We start from the raw sequence: 23,079 nt of genomic DNA on the forward strand, positions 1-23,079 counted from the left end.
TAGAGCACTGATTTTAGTTTTCAATTTGGTAAGGTTTATTTAATGACCTAGGATATGGCCTGTCTTAGGAATATTCCATGGACAGTCAAAAAGAATGAGTATTCTGGTGTTGAATAGAGTGTCCCATGTAGATGTTGTTAGTTGATGTCTTGTTGAATTCTATATTCTTGCTAATTTTCTATTAATAATTCTACAATTGATAAATTTTAGACACTGGCAGTTATATTTGTGCTTTTTCTATTTTCTGATTTTCTTCCCGTTCTATTTTTGTTTCATTTGTGTTCCAGCTGTGTTTTTTTGTGCATAAATATTTTGTAATGTTCTTTTCTTTCCCCTAGTAAAATTTTTTGCTTTCAAGTATAGTTTTTAAAATTAATGTTTGCATGATACATCTTTTTCAGTCCCTTTGTTTGCAATTTACATATATCATTATATTTGAAGTAAATTTGTTGTAGATAATAGATCATGGTTTTTCCCCCTACTCTGCCTTTTTATTCATCTATTTAGACCATGTACTTTCATGTAATTATTTGTGTGTTAGAGCTTAGGTTTGCCATTTTATTACTTGGCTTCTGTTTATTATGCTTTTCATTTTTTTTCTTGCCTAATAGGTTATGTAAACGTTTTTTAGAATTTCGTTTTTAGTGTTTTTGAAAGTATCTTTTTGCATGGCTGTTTTTGATGATTATTGCTCTTGGTATTACATTTTTTACATACCAATTATGGTAGTATAATTGAGATTTGAACAACATGAGTTTGAACTGCATGGGTCTATTTATGTGCAGATTTTTTCCTGATAAATATGGCATAGTACCATAAATGTTATTTTCTTTTTCTTATGATTTTCTTTTTCTTCTTTTAAATTTTCTTTATTTTTAGAGGGAGAGAAAGAGTGAAAGCAGGGGAGAGGGGCAGAAGGAGAGAGAGTGAGAAAGAGAATCTTGAGCAAGCCCCATGCTCAGTGCAGAGCCTGATGTGGGGCCCCTGGGATCATGACCTGAGCCAAAATCAAGAGTCAGCTGCTCAGGTGCCGACCTTATGATTTTCTTAATAACTTAATATTTTCTTTTCTCTAGCTTATTATAAGAATACAGTATATAACACACATGACACACAAAATAGACGTTAATTGACTTTTTTTTGTTATCAGTAAGTAAGGCTTCCAGTCACCAGTTAAGATTTGGGGAGTTGAGAGTTATATGCAGATTTTCACCTGTGGGACAGGAGTGGAGATTGGCACCCCTAATCCCCGTTGTTCAAGAGTCAACTGTATATTGGCAACAATATTTTACTACCTTGAATGAAGTATAGAAACTACCTGCCTTTAGGGGCCTTTACTTTTCCCCCTTTCAATTGTGTTAATTTTTTTTCTCTATGTACATTGGGCAGCATGTCAGATAAAGTTACAATGTTTTCTTTTAGCCATCAAATATAATTTAATCCTAAAGAGAAGCATAGGCTTTTATATTTTTCCCAGTTTCTCCCACTCTATTATTCTTTTTTCTTTTCTATTTTTCCATATTTCTTCCTGTTACTGTTTCCTTTCCGGTTGGAGAACTACTTTTAGGTATTCCTTTAGTGATGAACTATTGGTGATAAATTCTCTTAAATTTTCCTTTTTCTGAGAATGTTATTTATCTTTCATTCCTATACAATATTTTCTTTTACTAAAGAATTTTGTGTTGATAGCTGTTTTCTTTTAGCACGTGGAAAATATTATGTACAACTTCCTTATGGCCTTGTGGTTGCAGATGAGAAATCTATCCTAATTTGAATTGTCACTTTGTATAGGTAAATATTGCTTTCAAGATTTTTTTCTTTTATCTTTTGTTTTCAGTAGTTTGATTATGATGTGTCTCAGGGTGTATTTGTTTGGAACCGTTTTCCTTGGGATTCACTTGGATTCTTGAGTCTGTGTTTTCACTTCTTGCCGAATTTGTGAAAATTTTAGCTAGCATTTCCTCAAATATTTTATTATCCCAAAACTATCTTCTCTTTTAGGGACTCCAGGGACAAGACTGTTATATTTTTTTCCATTGTCTCACATGCCTCTGAAGGGCTGGTCATTTTCTTTCTTACAGTTTATTTTCTTTTTGTTGTTTACATTGGGTAATTTCTATTCATCTGTCTTGAAATTCACTGATTCTTTTCTTTATCATCTTTATTCTCCTACTGAGCACATCAAGTCTTTATATTTTTAAGTTACAGAATTTCCATTGGTTCTTGTATATCTTCTATTTCTTTGCAGAAATATTCTAATTAAATTTTTTTGAGTTTATTTATTTATTTTGAGAGAGAGAGAGGGAGAGAGAGAGAGAATCTCAGGCAGGCTCTGTGCTGTCATGCAGAGCCAAACGAGGGGCTCGATCTCACAAACCATGAGATCATGACCTGAGCTGAGATCAAAAGTTGGATGCTTAACTGACTGAGCCACCTAGGTGCCCCTTTCTTTTCATTTTCTTTTTCTTTCTTTGTTTTTGACAGCATTCATAATGGCTCATTGAAATGTTTGTAAGTTGGCTACTTCAAAATCCTTGTCAGGTAATTCCAACATCTGAGTCATGTCATTGTTGGCATCTGTTGATTGCTTTTTCTCATTCTCGTTGAGATTTCCCTAGTTCTTTGTATGATGAGTGATTTTAGGTAGTATTCTAGACATTTTGGGGAATATTTTGTGAGACTCTAGATTGTATTCGATCTTCTTTATTGCAAGGAGTCACCTTGGTAGTATACAGGTCCTGGCCTGCTTTTGTGGGTTGTCCTAATGATAATTTAGTTTCTAGAACCTTTGTGTAATTACTTTATTCTTCTTTGTGTGTATCTTATCCAGAGACCTAATTGAAAGCCATGCATGTATTCCACACTGTAGCTGAATTTTAAAACCTTTTGCTCTTTTAATTTTGGTCAGTTTTATATGCAGCTTATCATGGGTATCTGTTATTTCACGATTTAACTGTTCTTTTTCCTAGTTACCTCCTCCTGCTTTCTGTTTGATAGATGCCACCTGCTATAGCTGGATGGTGTGGTAGTGGAAATCCAGGCTTCCCTCTCACCTTCTGCTGTCACCGTAACAGTGGGGGAAGCTAAACACTGCCTGTTACCATAAGGCTGAAATGGAAGTTCACTAACACACTCAGCTTCTGCTGTTACCACTACTAAGGGCTAACTGTGTTTTGGAACTTGGCTTTTGGTTGGCAGAGGTAGAACAGGCTTCCCACTGGCTCCCTGCTAGTACCAGGAGGCACATGGAACTCTAGTTCCCAACTTGATTTCCATGGCACTACTGGAGATGGGCTCTGTTTTTTTCCCATTGGGTTTGGCAGGAGTAGAGTTGGCATTGTCAGTAAGGTTTCTGTGCTGCTAGAAACCCTTCTTTTCCTGGTCATTTGGCTAGAGCAAGCAGGTTTTCTTGGCCTGTTTTCATCAGCGACTATTGGCATTTCTGGATTGTAGGATTCTTCAGAACTAAGTCTATATAGTATATGGGAGATGAAAACAAAACTGATGACTGAGAGTAGAAAATAACCTATACATTTGGAAATAATTCCGTACATCTGTGGTCAACAGTTTTTTGACAAAGTTACCAAGATAGATTCAGTGAGGAAAGAATAGTTTCTTCAACAAATGGTGCTTAGACAACTGGATACCCACATGTAGAAGAAATAAGCTGCACCCCTACCTAGGTATATATATATATACCTACCATACAGAAAAATAAGCTTCAAGAGACTGAAAAGACTACATGTTAAGAGCTAAAACCATAAATCTTTTAGAAGAAAATATATAGGTAATTCTTCATGACCTTGGACCTGGCAAGTAATTCATAGATATAATATCAAAAGAAATAATAAATATGGCTTCACAGAAATTTAAAACTTTGTGTATCCAAGTTTATGATCAAGAAAGTGAAAAGACACCTACAAATGGGAAAAAATATTTGTATATTATACATCCAGAAGAGCTCTAGCATCCAGAATATAAAAAGAACTTCTAAAACTCAACAGAAAGGTTATCAAGCCAGTTTTTAAAATGGGCAAAGAACTTGATTAGACGTTTCTTCAAAGATGTTCAGATGGCCAATAAGCACATGGAAAAAATGCTCAACATCGTTAGATATTATGGAAATGTAGATCAAGACCATATTGAAGTACTACCTCATACCTACTTGGATGGCTTCAATCAAAAGAATAGAAAATAACAAATGTTGGCAAGGATTTAGAGAAATTGGAACCTTCATGCATTGTTAGTGGGAATGTGAAATGCTACAGCTGCTGTGGAAAGGAGTTTGGTGGTACCTCAAAAAGTTAAACAGAATTTCTTTAAAAAAATTTTTTTTTAATGTTTATTTATTTTTGAGGTAGAGGCAGACAGATCTCGAGTGGGGGAGGGGCAGAGAGAGAGGGAGACACAGAATCTGAAACAGGCTCCAGGCTCTGAGCTGTCAGTACAGAGCCCGATGCAGGGCTGGAACGCACGACCGTGAGATCATGACCTGAGCCAAAGTCGGACGCTTAACCGACTGAGCCACCCAGGCGCCCCTCACCTTAGTAGCTTTTTAAAATGACTAATGCTTAGGGCGTTTGGGTGGCTCAGTTGGTTAAGCGTCCGAATCTTGGTTTTCAGGCTCAGATCACAATCTCATGGTTTGTGGCTTCAAGCTTTACACTGGGGACTGACAGTGCAGGGCCTGCTTGGGATTCTCTTCTGTCCTTCTCCCTCTGCGCTCCCCTGCTCGCTCACTCTCTCCCTCTTCCTCTCATAAATAAAACCTAAAAAAAAAAGGTGGGTAATGCTTGATCTCCATCCTGGACCAATTTAATGAGAATGGGAGAGGGGTTGGGGAGGTGAGTTGTATCAGTATAAAAAATATTTTTATTATTTAAATAGCAGCCACCATTGTGAGTCACTACTTGAAGCACATACATTCTGCCATTTACAAGTTTTGCAAATAGCTTTTTGACCCAGTCTGGCCAATAAGACATGAAGGATAGCTCTTTGTAAAGTAACCTTACTAAGAAGGTTGTTCTTTTCAACATTGTCATGTATTGGTATGAATTTTGATATTGCTATGACCATCTTGGTAACAGCCTACAAAGACAGTTAATACCAGGAATGCAGATAAGAGAGATGGAAAGAAACCTGGTGATTGATTATATCTTTCATCTGCTTGAATTAGCCAGCTCTGGAGTCTGTTGTACTCTTTATTTTCTATTATTTGAAAGCGTACATGTCCTCATTGTTTTGGCTCTGAGTTTTGATTCTAATATGTAGCCGGAAGCTTCCAAACCGCTATAGCTAGTGAGAGGAAAAAATAGTGGTAAGGTATACCACTATTTACTAACATGTTTTTTCTAATATTTGTCTTATATAAATAAAACTGTAGTGAACATAGTGGTATGTATAGCTGTTTCGTCATAATCCGGGATTTAATTATTTGTCACTAAGGTTAGAATGCCAAAAGTAGTCAATATTGTTACTGCTCTTAGTGTTTTCAGATTGCTTTCCCAACACATTATATCTATCTATAATATTAGCAGCAATAAGTAGTTTTTATCTTACTCATTGGATTTTTTGGATTGTTGTTTGCTCATGGCATGGCATTATAGTTTTCCACTTTTGATTGCTTTTATTACCAGATGTGTTGATTATTTCTCCATGTTTTTACTTATTGGTTACATCTTTCCCCCAAGTTTTTATTTAAATTCTAGTTAGTTAACAAACAGTGTAATACTCATTTCAGGTGTAGAATTTAGCGATTCATCACTTAAATACAAATTACATTTCTTTTTTTAGGAAATTACCTAGTCATGCCCTTTGTTCTACAACTTAGTAACTGTGGAACTTAGGGAAGTTATACTTGCTTTTACTAAAACAGCAGGATAATAAATGATGCCTACATGATAGAATTAATGTGAGGTTAAAAGGAGGTATTTTTCTAAAGTTTTCTGAATACTTGATAATTAAAATATTATTTATCAGTTTGCTACAAATAATTTTCATCATTATTGGGGCTTTTTGATGACTTTATTTTACATGCAGAAATACTAAATTTTATTTAGTTAAATGTGTCACTTTCTAGTCCTAATTTAAATGGAAGAATAAAAACAGTAAGACAAGGGGCGCCTGGGTGGCTCAGTCGGTTGAGCGTCGGACTTTGGCTCAGGTCTGATCTCGTGGTTCGTGGGTTTGAGCCCGTGTCAGGCTCTGTGCTGACAGCTCAGAGCCTAGAGCCTGGAGCCTGCTTTGGATTCTGTGTCTCCGTCTCTCTGCCCCTTCTGTACTCACGCTGTGTCTCTCTCTCTCAAAAATAAACAAACATTTAAAAAATCAGGGGCGCCTGGGTGGCGCCGTCGGTTAAGCGTCCGACTTCAGCCAGGTCACGATCTCGCGGTCCGTGAGTTCGAGCCCCGCGTCAGGCTCTGGGCTGATGGCTCGGAGCCTGGAGCCTGTTTCCGATTCTGTGTCTCCCTCTCTCTCTGCCCCTCCCCCGTTCATGCTCTGTCTCTCTCTGTCCCAAAAATGAATTAAAAAACGTTGAAAAAAAAAAAAAAAATTTAAAAAATCAGAAAAAAGCCAATAGGGCAAATGATAAAGATATATATGTGAGTTAATGTGGCAACAGTATAAAATTACCAAAATCCCATGACACTAGTTTGAAAGCAGAAGCCATTTCAATCAGAGGTTTTCTTTAATGTCATCATATTTTTATATGCTCTTTGAGCCTTCTGAACAAAAGTCAAGAGTATTTTTTTTGTTTGTTTATTTATTTTTTAGTAATCTCTACACCCAATGTGGGGCTCAAACTAATGATCAGGGGATCAAGAGTTACATGCTCTTCCAACTGAGCCTGTAAGGGACCCCAATCAGACTGTTTTTTAAGTATTATGTAACATGTGAAGTCTTTATTCTCAATCAAGTCATTGGTGTGGGAATAGTTGCCAATTTAATAGAAGAGAATAAAAATTCAGGAGCTCAAAAATGTGAAAGTATATTGCCTATCAGTGTTGATTTCCCTTCCTTTTCTTCTAGAAACATGATCAGGGGCAAGTTTTGTTGGATATAGTCTTCAAGCATCTTGATTTGACTGAGCGCGATTATTTTGGTTTACAGTTGGCTGACGATTCCACAGACAACCCAGTAAGTTTAAGCTGTTCTCTTTTATTTCATTTCAGTTTTTCTCTCTGTTCATAATATAAGGAATTTTTGATTTATAATGTTTACTAATCTGATTAGTGAGTTAAAGTTTTAAGAATTCAATTGGAATGATTAGAGCTAATTCTTCTGCCTTTGTTCCTCATTTTCTTGGTGTTTTAATTAATAAAGTTTTTTCCTAAAGGTTTTCATAATTATAAGTCAGTCTATAAATCTAGTGCCAGTTTATTTATCTCACACAACTCAACTGTAAATCTAATTCATGCTACTTGACTGAGAGAAAATTGGGCATAAAGTTTAAAATATTAATGCAGTATTAAAATATTGAAGTAAGATAAAAATATTTTTGAATGTTAATGTATCTTAGTCTTAATATAAATTAGCCTCCATTAAAGTGAAATTAGTTTTTTGTGGTATTCATGGCAGTCTGTTTCTAACAAATTTCTTAATTTGTTAAATGTAAATTTTCCAAGTAGGAAGATTCAAAGGAGACCCGCCCAAATGAGATAGAGATTAAATTTCAGAGCTCTACAGTTACTTGGACATTAAGTTACTTAGATTGTTACTAATTCTTTAATAGTTGCAATCATGATTCTTCTTGTTGGAAAAAATCACATTATAGAAATAGAAGATAGCATGTGATGAATAACAGAAATATCGAATTCTATGAAAAGTTATATGCTTATACAGATAGGGTCTTTTACAAAAGAATAATGATACTCATTTGATTAGTACAGGAGAGTGACTGTTTTGAAAGAGACCTTTTATATCTATAGTTTAGAAAAATTTGGAGGCTGGACAAATGGGTCTCTGGTTCAGTGCTTTAGAAATTGGTTTATAAAGGAATGTTAATAGAATGGCTATAGAAAATACAAATAACTCTTATGTGAAAAGTACAGTTTCTCTCCATGTCTTACTCTTGTTCTCTCATAGTCAGAATCCTAGATCTCTGAATGAATGGTTAACAGAAAGGAATATGGGGAAGCAGAGGTAACCGTGAGATGTTAATTACTTTTTTTTTTTTTTTTTGAAGTTTATTTAATTTTGAGAGACAGCAGCATAGGGACAGAGAATCCCAAGCAGGCTCTGCGCTGAGCATATAGAGCCTGACACGGGGCTTAAACCGCAAAATCATGACCTGAGCTGAAATCAGGAGTTGGATGCTTAACAAAGTGAGCCACCCAGGTGCCTCCTAAATATTACTTTTTCTTGGCATCATTTACTGGTTTTGTATGAAAACCTATGAGAATGAGGTGGATAAGACAAAGCAAGAGCCAGCTAGTGTCAGTGGAAGGAAGTACTTTTGTAATGAACTGAAATAAAAACAAAGTTTCCATATAAGTTGATGCCTTCACCAGAGATTGGAGCTTCTACAAGGGCCTAGTTGAGTAGTATTATTTCTTGATAAATAAATGTGAGAATGGAAGTGAGTAGAAATGTCAGTTATGCAGCCTTTCCCAGAAAGATAAATTGTGAGCCAGGCAACACCAAAGGTGTCTGCCACACCCCACTTTGTGTGACATACAGCTAATAAAAGTTAATTGTCTGGTTATCTTGCTGACAGTTATCGGTCACACTCTCCTGCTGGAAGCCTGTCTTTAGAATGATTAGAAAAATGATAAGACAACAAAGGAGAAAGAGCAGCTACTCAGAATCATTGTCCCTGCCATGAGTATGAAAAATCATCCACTGTGATAAAGCATTCTAGAAGGACTAATACTGAGATCACATATATTACAAGGGATAAAAATTCTGTTACCTAGGGGCACCTTGGTGGCTCAGTCGGTTAAGTGTCTGGCTTTTAATTTCAGCTCAGGTTATGATCTCAAGGTTTGTAGGATTGAGTCCCGCATTGGGCTCTGCACTGACATTGTGGAGCCTGGTTCAGATTGTCTCTCTCTGTCCCTCTCCTGCTTTCACACATACACACACACACACACACACACACACACACACACACTCACTCTCTCTCTCTCTCTCTCTCAAAATGAATAAACTTAAATTCTGATACATAAGTGTGTGTACAGGAGGACATTTTAGCAGGATGAATATGGGGAAGCAGAGGTATTTAGCTGGGTTGATCTTTTTGTAGTCTCCTAATTTTGCTTATTTTGTCTTACTTTTCTATCTTGAGCTTTCCTTTCCAAATAAGATATATTCCCAGGTCTAAGGGTCTATTTGCTAATGATCTAAAATCATTCTTCCCCCAAATTTGGAATTAGAATTTCAAAGACCCAAAAGAAGCCTTAGAAATTGTTTTGTCTAGGGGTGCCTGGGTGGCTCAGTCATTTAAGCATCTGACTCTTGGTTTCGGGTCAGGGCATGATCTTGTGGTTCGTGAGATTGTGCCCCATGTCAGGTTCTGTGTTGACAGCACACCTGCTTGGGATTCTCTCTTTCTTTCTCTTTCTGCCCCTCCCTCTCCCCTACTCTGTCAGTCTGTCTGTCTGTCTCTCTCTCAAGATAAATAAATAAACTTTAAAAAAAAATTAAAAAGAAATTATCTAGCACCCTTATTTTTTCATGAGAAATTATCCTAATCCAAGGAGATAAAGCCTAAGCTATTGCTGGCATTAATGAAACTAGTCTTGGGTGTCAAAACTCCCTGTACAGGTCTTTCCCACAGTACTGCATGTTCAGTATTTAAATACTCAGAAGAATCTGTGAAATGACAAAATGAATCCATGGAAAGGCCTGTGAGGCACAAATGTTGTAAGCATTGTCCTCTTTCTGATTGTCAATATGAAAATACATCACATCAATACTTTGAGGATAATTAATGGACTGACAGAAGGCATACCATTCTGAAAAAGAGAGGGTAATGTTTCTGAAACATGTACTGTAGACTTGTTTGTAAACCAAATTCTCAATTTTATAAACAAATCGTTAACATTTTTTTAATGAAAAACTGAGGCTTACAAAACTTGTTTAATGACATAGATAATTAAGTCACTGATAATGGTTTTGAACTTGCATTTAGACTCCAAATTATAGTGTACTCTCCCTACCACAAAACATTGCTTCTCAAGAGATGATGATATATAGATGCACAGGATTTAGAAAAATGAACATGTTGAGAAGAGGATGTATCCATGCAATAAAATTGCCAACAGCAATCAAAAGGAATTTGGTTATATTCTAAAAGAATTAATCCTTGTCAATCCTTAGCTGAGATTTTTTATTTAAGTTTTTCTTGTTATATATACTTATATATACATACATGTATGTGTGTTACATATATATGGATGTGTTGTGTGTGTGTGTGTGTGTGTGTGTGTGTGTGTGTAATAGTTTTAGAGGATTTTGGAGCTAATATTCCCTTAGGCACATAGACATTCAAATTAATTTAATTGGACTTAACAGTTGATAAATTATATAGACACCTAATGTTTTATTGTGACATGTACACAACAAATACAGACTCATTTTCTTCAGAATCTTCCTTGGTAAGAGTTCCAGTACAACAAACAAAATTACTTAAAGAAAAGCTTTGACTTTTCAAAATATCTTCTGCTTTCATTAAAACCTATTTGTTGTAGGGGCACCTGGGTGGCCCAGTAGCTTGTTAATAAGCCTCTGACATCGCCTTAGGTCATGATCTCATGGTTCAGGGGTTTTGAGCCCCCGTTAGGCTCTGTGCTGACAGCTCAGGGCCTAGAGCCTGCTTCAGATTCTGTCTTCCTCTTTCTCTGCTCCTCCCTGCTCATGCTCTGTCTCTGTCTCTCTGTCTTTCAAAAATAAATAAACATCAAAAACAAAAAACAAAAAAAACCCACCTATTTGTCATAGCTCTAGCTCTTAGCATAATGTATGGTTTAATAGTAGTAGTCAGTGAATGTTTATTGAGTGAGCAAAATAATGACTAATGTGGTAATAATTCATTATGCATAATTTCTTTAATTTTATAAGTACTTAAAGGTGGCTCTTCTTTATTGGCCTTTATCAGTATGATATTCATCAGAACCCTCTGATTATATTATACATGTACATTTACTTTTGTTTTTTGCGCTGTTTTGTCCCTAAAGTGAATTACAATACCCTTTAGTGGGACAAAGAGTATATTATCGGTTATTGTTGACTTGTTCTATTTTTGCTTTCATCCTTCTGATACTTCGTGTTGTGGTTATATTTTACTGTTCTAGTACTATTTCCTTATTCCCTTACATTGTGGCTTTCAAACCTAACTTACATCAGAATCACCTGGATGCTGCTTAAAATACAGATTTCTGGGCCCTATGTGTAGAGTTTCTAATTCAGAAACTCTGGTGTGGAGCTCAGTAATTTGCAATGCAAACAAGTTCCCCTGTAAAAGTGCTGCTAGTCGATGGAGCCATGTTTTGAAAATCACTGCTCTAACACAGTAGGCTAACTAAGACTACTGAAGTAAAAAAAATAATGCACATGGAATAAACTTCGTCTGTTTTTTGGAGATTCTTTTTACATGCTCAGAATTCTTAAATTTTATTTCATCAGGTTTGAGAAACTACAGGAAAAGCCACATAGAGGATGACTCTTCTGTCAACAAGCCACATTTTAGTACTTGTTTTTATTTCATATATCTTAGTATATCTGTCATATTCATCTGTTTTACTGTTACATCTTAACCAGGCTCTTACTGTCTGTTGCATAAATCTCTTTGGTAGTCTGCTGAATGTTAGGTTTTGGTTTTGGTCTCTTTTAATCCTGTTCCATTTTGGGAGGGAATGACAGGCAGATTTAGGGTGCAGAAAAATGTTTCAGAGAGAACCCGTGTCATGTATAAAGTTCCAGAATGAAGAATGAGGAAGGTTGTATTGAGGAACTGAAAGAAAATTTTAATAATGAGTGGAATACAGAGCAAGAGGAGAATGTGGGTGTAAAATGAAGTTTGGGTAGGAGCACCTGAGTGGCTCAGTTGGTTAAGCATCCAACTCTTGATTTCCGCCCAGGTCATGATTTTACGGTGGTGAGATTGAACCCTGCATGGGGCTCCACGCTGGACATGGAGCCTGCTTAAGATTCTCTCCCTCTACCTTTGCTCCCCTCCTCAAAACAAAAAAAACAAAAAAAAATTTTGCCTAGTATGGCAGATTATGGAATACCTTTTAATCTGTAAGATTATATTCACCTAAAGATTTTTTTTATGCAATTACATGAGACTTGTATTTTAGATATACCACTCTGGTTACAGTGTGGCCAGTGGCAAATAGAGCTGCAAGCTAGAGACTGTTGGGAGATTGGAGCCTCCTGGCGTCACAGAGCAGGGGAGGGGCTCCTGAGTGGCTCAGTTGGTTGAATGTCCAATTCTTCTTGATTTCGGCTCAGGTCATGATCTCATGGTTCGTGAGAATTGAACCCCAGGTGGGGCTCTGTGCTGACAGCCTGGAGTGTGCTTGGGATTCTCTCTCCCTCTCTCTCTGCCCCTCCCCTGCACACACTATCTTTCTTTCTCTCTCTCTCTCTCCCCCCTTTCAAAATAACTAAATAAACATGAAAAAAAAAAAAGGTACTGATATCTTTGTTACTCAGTTTCAAGTAGCTATCCTACTTCTGATTCCCTCTCCAAATCTCATTTCATTTTTCATTTTCATTTCATTTATTTTTTTGTGTGTCATTTTTCCATGGGTTGCCTCAAAGGTGAGCTTATACACATCTTAAAATCATATATTTATGTTCTTTAAAAATATTTAAGCATCCTGTTTTAAAAAGCAGTGTTTCTGTAGCAAGATGGCAAACTGAGTGCACATTTCTAGCATGTATTAATGTTTTTTTTTTTTTTTTAATGTGTGTATATATTTGAGAGAGATAGAGACAGAGTGTGAGCTGGGGAGGGGCAGAGAGAGGGGGAGATGCAGAATCCAAAGCAGGCTCCAGGCTCTGAGCTGTCAGCACAGAGCCTGACGAGGCACTCGAACTGACGAACTGGAGATCATGACCTGAGCCGAAGTCAGGCGCCTAACCGACTCTAACATATATTAAACACTGTTCACTAAGTATTTTAATCTTACCAAATTTAATCCTAACAATGTACCTGGATATTACTATTCCCACTTAACATATGAAAAAAATGAAGGTACGGAGAAGTGAAGTAACTTGCCCAAGATCACAAAGTTCATGACTGTAAGTAGTTTCAGAGACATGCCTAATTCAGTGATGAGCAAGGTGTGGTGGGGGAGTGGGGTGGGGAGGCTGTGGAGACTTTGGGGACTGTTGGAAGGAGGTACACTGCTGTAGAAGCAGCTAAGTGGGTCAGCTCATTCCCTCCCCACAGGCCATGTGGTAAGTAATTAGTACTGCTTACTCCTAACTTTACCATTAAGTGTGAGTACTTGAAGGAAGAGAGGCAAGTCAGTGTCCCAGAGGGCCGGTGACACCCGGTGAAATGAAAAAAAATCACCCTTGCCCACGAGACTCGGTAGCTATGATACCCTACTGGCAGCACACTCCCACATTGATGTAAGTGGAATATTAGACTCCTTTCCTATCATTGCTGTTTCTTTCTTTAAGTCTGTTAATACTTGCATTATGTGTTTATATGCTCTTATGTTAGATGCATAAATATTTACAAATTTTATATCTTCTGGTTGGATTGACTCATTTGTTATTACATTATAACTTTGTCTCTTACTGTAGTCTTTGTGTTAAGGTCTGTTTTGTCTTTTTTAATTTATTTATTTGGAGAGAGAGAGAGAGAGAGAGAGCGAGCGCGTGCGCACATGAGCGTGTGAGCAGGGGAGGGACAGAGAGAGAGGGAGAGAGAATCCCAAGTAGGCTCTGCACATATAGTGCAGACACAGGGTTGGATCCCCCAACTGTGAGATCATGAACTGAGCTGAAATCAAGAGTCAGACACTTAACCGACTGAGCCACCCAGGTGCCCCTATTTTGTCTTACATAAAAAGCTACCCAGCTTTCTTTAAGTTTCCATTTGCGTGGAATACCTTTTTTCCATCCCTTCACTTTCGGTCTGCATGTATCCTTACATATGAAGCAAGTCTCTTATAGGTAGTATATAGATGGGTCTTATTTTCTTTGTTGGCAGTTTGAAAGATTTTTTATGGTGGTATGCTTAGATTTTTTGTCCCTTTATCTTGTGTATCCACTGTAGGTTTTTGCTTTGTAGTTACCATGAAGCTTACATAAAACAACTTACAACAGCCTATAACAACTTAAGTTGACAACAACTTAAGTTTGAACACATCCTAAACCTCTACATTTTTACCCCCACCCCCGTTTTATCTTTTTAATGTCATAATTTACATCTTTTTACCTTGTGTATCCATTAAATTATTGTGGTTATAGTTATTACTGTTAGTTTTATCTTTTAACCTTCATACTAGCTTAATACATGATTAACCTAGCACCTTTACAACACTTAAATTATTCTGAATTTTACTATGTATTTACTTTTACCAGTGAAATGTATACTTTCATGTCTTTCTGTTACTAATTTGCACCTTTTCATTTCAGTTTAAAGAAGTACCTTTAACATTTATTTTAAGGCTTGTCCAGTGGTGATGAACTCCTTTAGCTTTGGCTTGTCTGGAAAACTCTTGAATGCTCCTTCAGTTGTGAAGGTCAGTTCTGCCATATAGAGTATTCTTGGTTGGCAGGTTATTTGTTTCTTTCAGCACTTTGAATATGTCATGCCATGGTCTTCTGGCCTGCAACGTTTCTGCTGAAAAATCTGATGACAATCTTATGGGAGTTCCCTTGTATGTAAGAAGTTGTTTTCTTCTTGCTGCCTTTAAGATGGTCTCCTTGTCTTCTAATTTTGACACTTTAATTATAATGTGTCTTACTGTGGGTCTCTTTGGGTTCCTTTTATTTGGAACTCTGAGATTCTTAGATCTGGATGTCAGTTTCCTTCCCCATGTTAGGAGAGCTTTCAACCTTTATTTCTTGAAATAAGTTTTCTGCCCCTTTCTGTCTCTTCTACTCCTGGGAGCCCTATGCTGTGAATATTGATCTGCTTGATCTTGTCCCTTGAGTCTCTTAGGCTATCTTTACTTATTTTCATTGTTTTTTCTTTTTGCTGCTTGGGTTAGTTCTACTATCTTATCTTTGAGTTTACTCACCTTTCCTCTGCTTCATCTAGTCTGCTGTTAAACGCCTCTAATGTATGTTTCAGTTCAGCTACTGTGTTCTTCATTCAATCCTGTGACTTCTTTTTGATACTCTCTTATATTTTCTATCTCTGTTGAAATTTTCACAGTGTTCAGTTTTTCTGAGCTCAGTGAGCATCTTTATGACTAATATTTTGAATTTTTTATTAGGTAAATCACTTATATTCATTTCATTAAGGTCTTTTTCTGATATTTTCTCTTGTTCTTTTACTTGGAACATATTCCTCTTTTTTCTCATTTTGCTTTACTTACTGTGTTGGTTTCTATGCATTAGATTAAACAGCCACCTCTCCTAGTCGTGAAGGAATGGCCTTGTGTTGAACCTTATCATTCACCCTTGCCCTCCGTAGCTCTTGGTTATGCCTGGAACCTTTCAGGATTTCCCAAGTAGCTAATTTATTTCTAGTGGCTCCCAGTTCTTAAAGATGTGCCAAGACCTGCCGGTGTCTCAAAGGGGAGGATCTTGGTCAGCATCTAGCTTCAGGGCAACTGGAAGCCAGACCCTCAGACAGCAGTTTTTAAAGTATGCAAATATACATCTTTTAGGGGAATACCGGGAGATGGGCATTTCTGTCTGCCCCCTGCATGCTGAACCCTGGGGTGATAATTAGGTAAGAACTGTAAATTCTTCGTTTGCTGCTGTCCCCTTGAACCTGTGAACATAAGCCCTGCTTGCCATTAGAGTCAAACCATCAAAGGGTGTGTCCTCTGGACAGCAGACACAAAATCCGGGGCACCAGACACAACCTCCTTTCTCAGAGACACCAACAACCTGGGCGGACAAGGAGAGTACAAAGATGGCACCCACCAGCCTCCTTCCCGGAGAGTGCCTAAGTAAATTCTGATATGTGTGCCAAACTGGAAGCCTGCCCCTCAGGCCAGATCTTTTACACAAGCAAATAGGCCTCTTTCACCTAAAGACTAGGGTGTGTTTCATTCTTGTGTCTCTGCATTCTGCCCTGGAGGATGGTGGCCAGCCAAGCATGGTTTCTTCATTTGTTATTAGTCCCTTTGGGCCCATGACACAAGCCATGCTGGGCAACAGAACCAGATGATCAAGGGATATTCCTTGGACAGCAGACATAAAAACTAGAGCACCAGACATATGTACAAGCTCTCCTCTGGGAGGCACTGGTGCTCTGGAGCATGGGAGTACTTGGAGATAGTACCTGCCCTCTGAGGTCTCTTGAGAGGATTACAGTTGAGTCTTAGATGAGCATTTAATTGGAAGCCTGCTACTCTGGCCACAGCTATAAGAGAAGCAAATAGGCCTCCTTGACAGAAAGACTGAGTGCCTCGGTCTGTTGCCTTTTTGCTGTGCCCTGCGGGGAGTAGCTGGTTTAGAACCCTTTCTCCATTTGTTAGAAGAGTCCTGTGGGACCTGCAGACTTCAGCCCCATTGGTCACCAGAGCTGAACAATCTAGAGGTGTCTCCTAGGCAGCGGTTGAAAAAATCAGGGTGCCAAACAAGGAATATATAAGCTTCTTTCCAAGAGATACCAGTGACCTGGAGTGAGGCAGAGGGAGCGTACAAAGATGGTGCCTGCTGGCCTCCGTATGTGGAGAGTGTTTCACTAGGGCCCCCTAGATGTATGTTAAATTAGGTGTCTTCCCCTTAGGCCCATGCTTTAAGATAAGCAGGTAAGTCTGTCTCTCACATAAAGTCTGGGCACTTTTCAGTTGGCTCTGCTCTGCCCTGGGTTGGGTGAGTTTGCACTAACTCTTTGAGAACTGTTTCTCAGTTTACTCTAGTCTTGGGAGTCTTGTGGTCACAGGCTCTAGTTGACTTTCAAAGCTAGGGATTTTGGGGTCTCTTCTGTCAGGTGCAGGTTTTAAAGGTTGAGGCACCAGATGTGCAGTTCAAACTCTTTGCTCTTCAGGGAGAGGCTCGGGGTTGTGAGTTCCCTCCTGAGTGTGGGTTACCATGCTGGGGTTGGGTTCTATGGTGAGATTGTGTCTTGTCTTGTCTTTCCCACTTTGTGCGTTTTTTCTCCTTCACTCGATGAGAGGAAGTCACTCATCTAGTTCTGGGTTTTTTTCCAGAGGAAATAGTTCTGTATGTAGCTTTTAGATTCAGTGTGTCCATGGGGGTAGGTGAGTTTAGTAGGATTCACCTAGGTTGCCATCTTGAACCAGAACTTCCTTATTAGCTATTAACACTTGGTAGGTTTTAATCATTTCTAGTAAGATACCACATTTTAAATTCATATATATTGCATTTAAACAATGAAGACTCTTATCTCAGATATAGCATAGTAATTCAATTGGTGGAATGATTTTGGGCATAGATTATGGTGTATGACTAAAAATAGTGATATACTCTCAATGCCCATTTATGTAGGAAAATTAGAGAGCTTACAATACTTGTTTTCAGGACATAATACAAAAAGGTAAGCAATTCCACTCCCAGTATTTACCCAAACGTGAAAACATGTCCACACACAAAAGTTACTACTCAGCTGTTCATAGTAGCATTATTCATAATAGATAGGGGAAGCACTCATGTCCATCCCCTGATGAACAAATAAACCAAGTTGTGTATCCCTACAATAGAATATAATTTATCAAAGGAATGACATACCACTTCACACCTAGTAGGATGGGTATAATTAAAAAGACAATAGCAAGTATTGATGAGGATACAAAAAAATTGGAACCCTTTTTTTTTACATAGATGGTAGAAATGTAATATGGAAAAAAATTTGGTAATTCCTTAAAAAGTTAAATACAGGGTTATCATATGACCAAACAATACCAATCTTAGACACACCTTTGAGAGAACTGAGTCACATGTTCACACAAAACTTTTACACAGATGTTCATAGTAGTGTTATTCATGAGAGCCAAAAGATAAAAACAACCTAAATGTTAGCTATAAAATAGAATGTGGTACTGTTAAATGCCACAACATGGATGAACCTTGAAAACATTATACTAAGTGAAAGAAGCTAGGCACAAACAACCACCTGTTGTATGATTGCATTCATATGAAATATCCAAAATTGTAAAATCCATAGTAATCATAAGTAGAATAGCAGTTGCCAGGGGGCCACTGAAATGGACTGTTACTAGGTATGGGATTTCTTTTTGGGGTGATGCAAGTATTCTGACATTATTTAGTATTGATAGTTACATAACATAGTGAATATACTCAAGTACATTGAAGCATACACTTTAAAATGGTGAATTTTATATTGTGTAAAATATGTCTCCGTAAATAATGCTATATAAAATAATGCTGGGTCTGTGGTCATTTACATTTTATATTTTGATAAATATTTCCAAGTTGTCCAACATTGAGATGGCATAATTTTTATTCTCCCGAGCTATGTATATGTGCCTGTTTTCCACATTCTTGCCATTGTGGTACAGCATTAAAAGTTTTAATCTTTGCCAATGTGTTATTGATGAAAAATGAAAAGCTAATATAAATGACTTTTATATTTCTCTAATTATGATCGAGATTGAATATCTTTTCATAACTTAAATGTCATTTAAATTTCCTGTGAATTTCTATTCTTACCCATTACCCATATTTCTATTAGTGTTGGTCTTTTTCTTACTGATTTGTAGAACTTTTTTATATGTTGTCTCTTTTCCCACTTTGTTTTTCTTTTGACTTATGATGTATTTTTACTAGGAACACTGTCCAGGAGTGCTCATTATATAATTGTTCCCTTTTCATGGCTTAAGCCAAGAATTGAAGTCCTGTCTCATTGACATCATTGATGAGGTCTGTTAAATTTTCCAGTATTTAGAGATGCCCAAGTGGCTCAGTAGGTTGAGTGTCCAACTCTTGATTTCGACCAGGTCATAATCCGAGGGCCGTGGGATTGAGCCCTCATTGGGCTCCACGCTGAACATGGAGCCGCTTTGGATTCTCTCTCTTCCTCTCCCCTGTTCACCCACTCACTTGTGCATGCTCTCTCTCTTTCTCTCTGTGTCTCTGAAATTAAAAAAAATTTTTCCCAGTACGTATTATTGTACTCCTCAGCTTTGTCAGCTGAATGTATCTATTTGTGTATGTAAATGTGTTTGTGTCTCTGATACTATTTTAGAATATTTTAAAGGAGAACTGAATGTGGAAGGCAGGCTTTGAATAGATAACCTGAGCCCCAATTTTGACTTTAGACAAGCATTAAAATGAATGTAAGTTATGACTTTTTCTAAAAAATATGTAGAATGAAATCACTAGAAGATAGATGAGATGGAAAATGGATAAATGGGTAGATCTGCAGGGGAAGCAAATGTGTTACCTAGGGGTGAAAAACAGCTGATTGCTGGTGCAGAAACAACCCCCCCCCCCCCCCACCCCACACACACACCCTGTGTCAACCGTTGGGCCACTCAGCAGGTTTATTAAGTCCTTTTCTACATTTTTTTAAATACATACATGCCAAGCCCTGTGCCTAGGTGCTGACTGTTCAGCTTTGAATGAATCAGATTTTATCCCTTACCTCATGGAGTTCATAATCTAATGAAGGAGTTAGGCAATAAAAAGGCAAAGCAAACGTTACAATTAAGAAAATGTGAAGGAAAATAATATTCCTTGCCTATTTACAGACGATAACTAAGGACATAGAAGATTTGTGACATACTTCATATATATAATATATATAAATTATATATATGTATATGTATGTAAATATATATATATATATTTATATATATATTTACATACATATACATATATGAAAGAGTACAAGCAGGGGAGAGGGGCAGAGGTAGAGAGAGAGAATCTTAAGCAGGCTCCACGCTTACCACAGACCCCAATGTGACGCTCGATCCCATTACCCTGGGACCACGACCTGAGCCAAAATCTAGAGTCAGATGCTCAACCTACCGAGCCACCTAGGCACCCCTTCATGACATACTTTTGTTAGGGTGATCAGTGAAGGCCTTTCTGAGGAGGTAGTGTTTAAGCTGAGACTCAACAGGTAATGGAAGGAGTAAGACATGGGAAAGTTAGAGGAGGACATGATGTGCATAAGGGAGCTTCTAATTAAAGACCCTAAGATAGCATCTGTGAGAAACAGACAGGAAGCCATTATGGCTGGAGCTTAGTAAACTGAGGTAAGAAGTGATCATGCAAGCCCTAGTAAGGGCTTTAAACTTTGCATGAGAAAATGCCAAGAGCTATTAAGGAAAGAAGTGACATATTTCAAAAGCCTACACTTGCTTCCGATGGAGAATGAAGAACTTGGTAAGAAAAGAAGCAGAGATAACAATTACGAGGCTATGGCCAGAGCTATCCCAGATATAAGATGGTGGCAGAATGGATGGAGAAGAACTGTTAAATTCTAGGTATAGGAAGAAGGTAGAATCAACTGGATTTGATGTGTTGGATGTTGTGGATTGTGGAAAGGGAAGGTTTACGAAGTAATGTCAGCTATTTGTTATTAAAATCTCTATGTGTTCTGCATGGAATCAAGTATGGGTGGTGGAGTATGGTTTATACATAATGATGTAAGCTGATATTTGTGTAGTGCTTTGAAAATACTGCCACATCTGTTACTCATTTTGGGTTCTTTAATTTTTTTAATGAAATATGTTGCAGTTGAAATATTTTCTGAATTCAGTTATAGTTTTCCTGAAGTAGAGCTTAACTGGCATTCGGAAGTGTTGAGGCTACTTAAAATTCTCACACCCAAAAATCAGTCATTCCCCAAACTAAACACTGTCTCTTACAAAATTAGTGTGGAGGGTGTTTTGTTATGTTTTGTTTTGGTGGGTGGGGGGAGGAAATAGTTTTATTTTTTAAGGAATAGGGTAGAAGTTAAATTTTCCTTAAGAGTATATTTTCATGATGTGTAGTTAGATTTTGTTTGAATGAGATTATAAGGCCAACTATATTTTTATGAAAGATACCAAGAATTTGAAAAACTTGCCACACTGTTACATAATACAATTAAATTAACAGAAATCACTTCAGATTGCTGTGATTAAGTATTTTTAGTTTTGGAATAGAGGTTATGTTGGACACTGTATACTTTGATGGAAAATTCAAATGAAAAATTTAGAGCTACCACAAATACGTTCAGTACTTTCTAGTATTAATTTTGTTATACTTGATATGAATATCTATAAATTGAGTATTTTTCCTAGACCTTTTTAAAAATGCAGTTTTTAGGAATGATCTTCAAATGTTATAGATTTGCAACAATTGATGTATTAGTTCCTCAAGGGAAAAAGAAATCAGTCTTATTTATTTATTTTTCAGAGGTGGCTGGATCCAAACAAACCTATAAGGAAGCAGCTAAAAAGTGAGCATACATATTTACTTGATGTTTTGCAAGTATACTTTATAAAGATAAAGGATTGATATAATCTAATTAATTAGAACTGCTTTTATTACTTCTAGGAGGATCTCCTTACAGTTTGAACTTTAGAGTCAAATTTTTTGTAAGTGACCCCAACAAGTTACAAGAAGAATACACAAGGTGGGTTTATGGAGCATGTTTTTCCTGAAAATATTGTCAAAACTATTATGAAATTTTGAAATTATTTAGGCAAAAATAGATTATCATAGTGTACTTCTGAGCTTCCCAGCCATCACACAGAATAGAGTATAGAGCTTTCATGATAATCGTTTCCTGCCCTCTTGCATGGCTGGGAGGGCTTTAGGAGATTGGGATCTCAGGACCACCCCATCCAACCACAGGCAGCCTCTTGAACCATATAAAATTAGATTTTTCCTTTTTTAAAAAATGGCTAAGAAGCACTTCTGTAACTAATTGAGGTAATTAGATAGATACTGCAGTTGTATCCAAGTGATGCTGCATTGTGAGAATTGTGCCTTTTATTTCATGTAAAAGAACATTCTATGTATATTTTTTTATTTCCATTGAGGCGAACACAGAATTTAGAAAATATATAACCATTATGTGCAGGAGTAATGGTCAATAGGTACCTCCCCCCCCGCCCCCACCATTTTCCTTAAAAGTATAATTAACATACGGTGTTACATTCGTTTCAGTGAGCAGGTACCTTTTTATAAAGAATGTTGGCAGAGAATGCTCTAATACATTCATGTCTTTAAGTGCCCACTTTATTGGCCATTTTAAGTCTGATCTTAAGTTACAGTCTAATTTTGTTGTCACTTCTAAGGGACAAAGTATACACAAAAATGACCCAGATGAGCATTTTGAGTGTATGAATGTTAGGTGAACTGTTTAAGGTAGAAATAATTACAGTATGATATCTGTTACTGAATAATAACTTTGTTTACTGCTTGTAAGACAATTAGTAATCAGGTTTTTTTTTAAGACTAAAAATTGACATATGATACCTTCCATAAAAATCTTAAATAGAAGAATATAGGTCAGTGCTTGTATTCAAAATTACTCTAAAGGATAAGTGCCAAATTAACAATCTGTGTCTAAAGCTATGTGTAGATAGGTTGTGACATGTTAATATATTGGTCATTGTTTAGAATTCTGTGGTGCTGTGGTGAAACAAAAGAATAAATTAAAGATACTTATCTATATCTGCCAATCCTCAGGTGTTGATACAGTAGGTGAGACCAGGTGAGAAAAGTTAGGTTGACCTTCTTGAGAATCCTTTTCTGGGTGTTTGTTGGGGGCCAGGTGTGAAGCTCTTTATAACAGAATTTAGGGGTGTAGCCCCTGGGTTAGGCAGTCCTATCCTTTGAAACTAATAGTATTTCCAAGCTAATTTGTCTTGAAATGCAAAGTTGTGTTATATGAATAACCTTCAATTAAATATTATAGTTCTTAGTCATGTTTTGTTGTTGTTTTTAAATAATCAAAATAACAAAATCCTTTATCTTAATAATTCTTAGTATTATAAAAATTTCTCTAAT

The 23,079-nt window shown here is 37.0% G+C and overlaps 1 protein-coding gene across 13 annotated transcripts in view; it reads left to right on the plus strand.

The window, feature by feature from the left end:
• The window catches only part of PTPN4 (protein tyrosine phosphatase non-receptor type 4), a 217,266-nt gene that overhangs the window by 85,981 nt on the left and 108,206 nt on the right, over positions 1-23,079 (plus strand). For 5 of the 13 annotated variants that reach the window (XM_058715513.1, XM_058715515.1, XM_058715516.1 and 2 more), the window contains 3 exons: positions 7,030-7,137; positions 21,457-21,520; positions 21,598-21,697. In XM_058715513.1, the coding sequence (XP_058571496.1) occupies positions 7,030-7,137; positions 21,457-21,520; positions 21,598-21,697 (272 nt within the window). Of the gene's footprint in view, positions 1-7,029; positions 7,138-14,633; positions 14,709-21,456; positions 21,521-21,597; positions 21,698-23,079 lie in introns of those variants that run through there. The other 8 variants (XM_058715520.1, XM_058715522.1, XM_058715523.1 and 5 more) reach the window with 5 other exon arrangements.

This window comes from Neofelis nebulosa, chromosome 2, assembly GCF_028018385.1.
Source record: "Neofelis nebulosa isolate mNeoNeb1 chromosome 2, mNeoNeb1.pri, whole genome shotgun sequence".
In the NCBI taxonomy this organism is placed as follows: domain Eukaryota; kingdom Metazoa; phylum Chordata; class Mammalia; order Carnivora; family Felidae; genus Neofelis; species Neofelis nebulosa.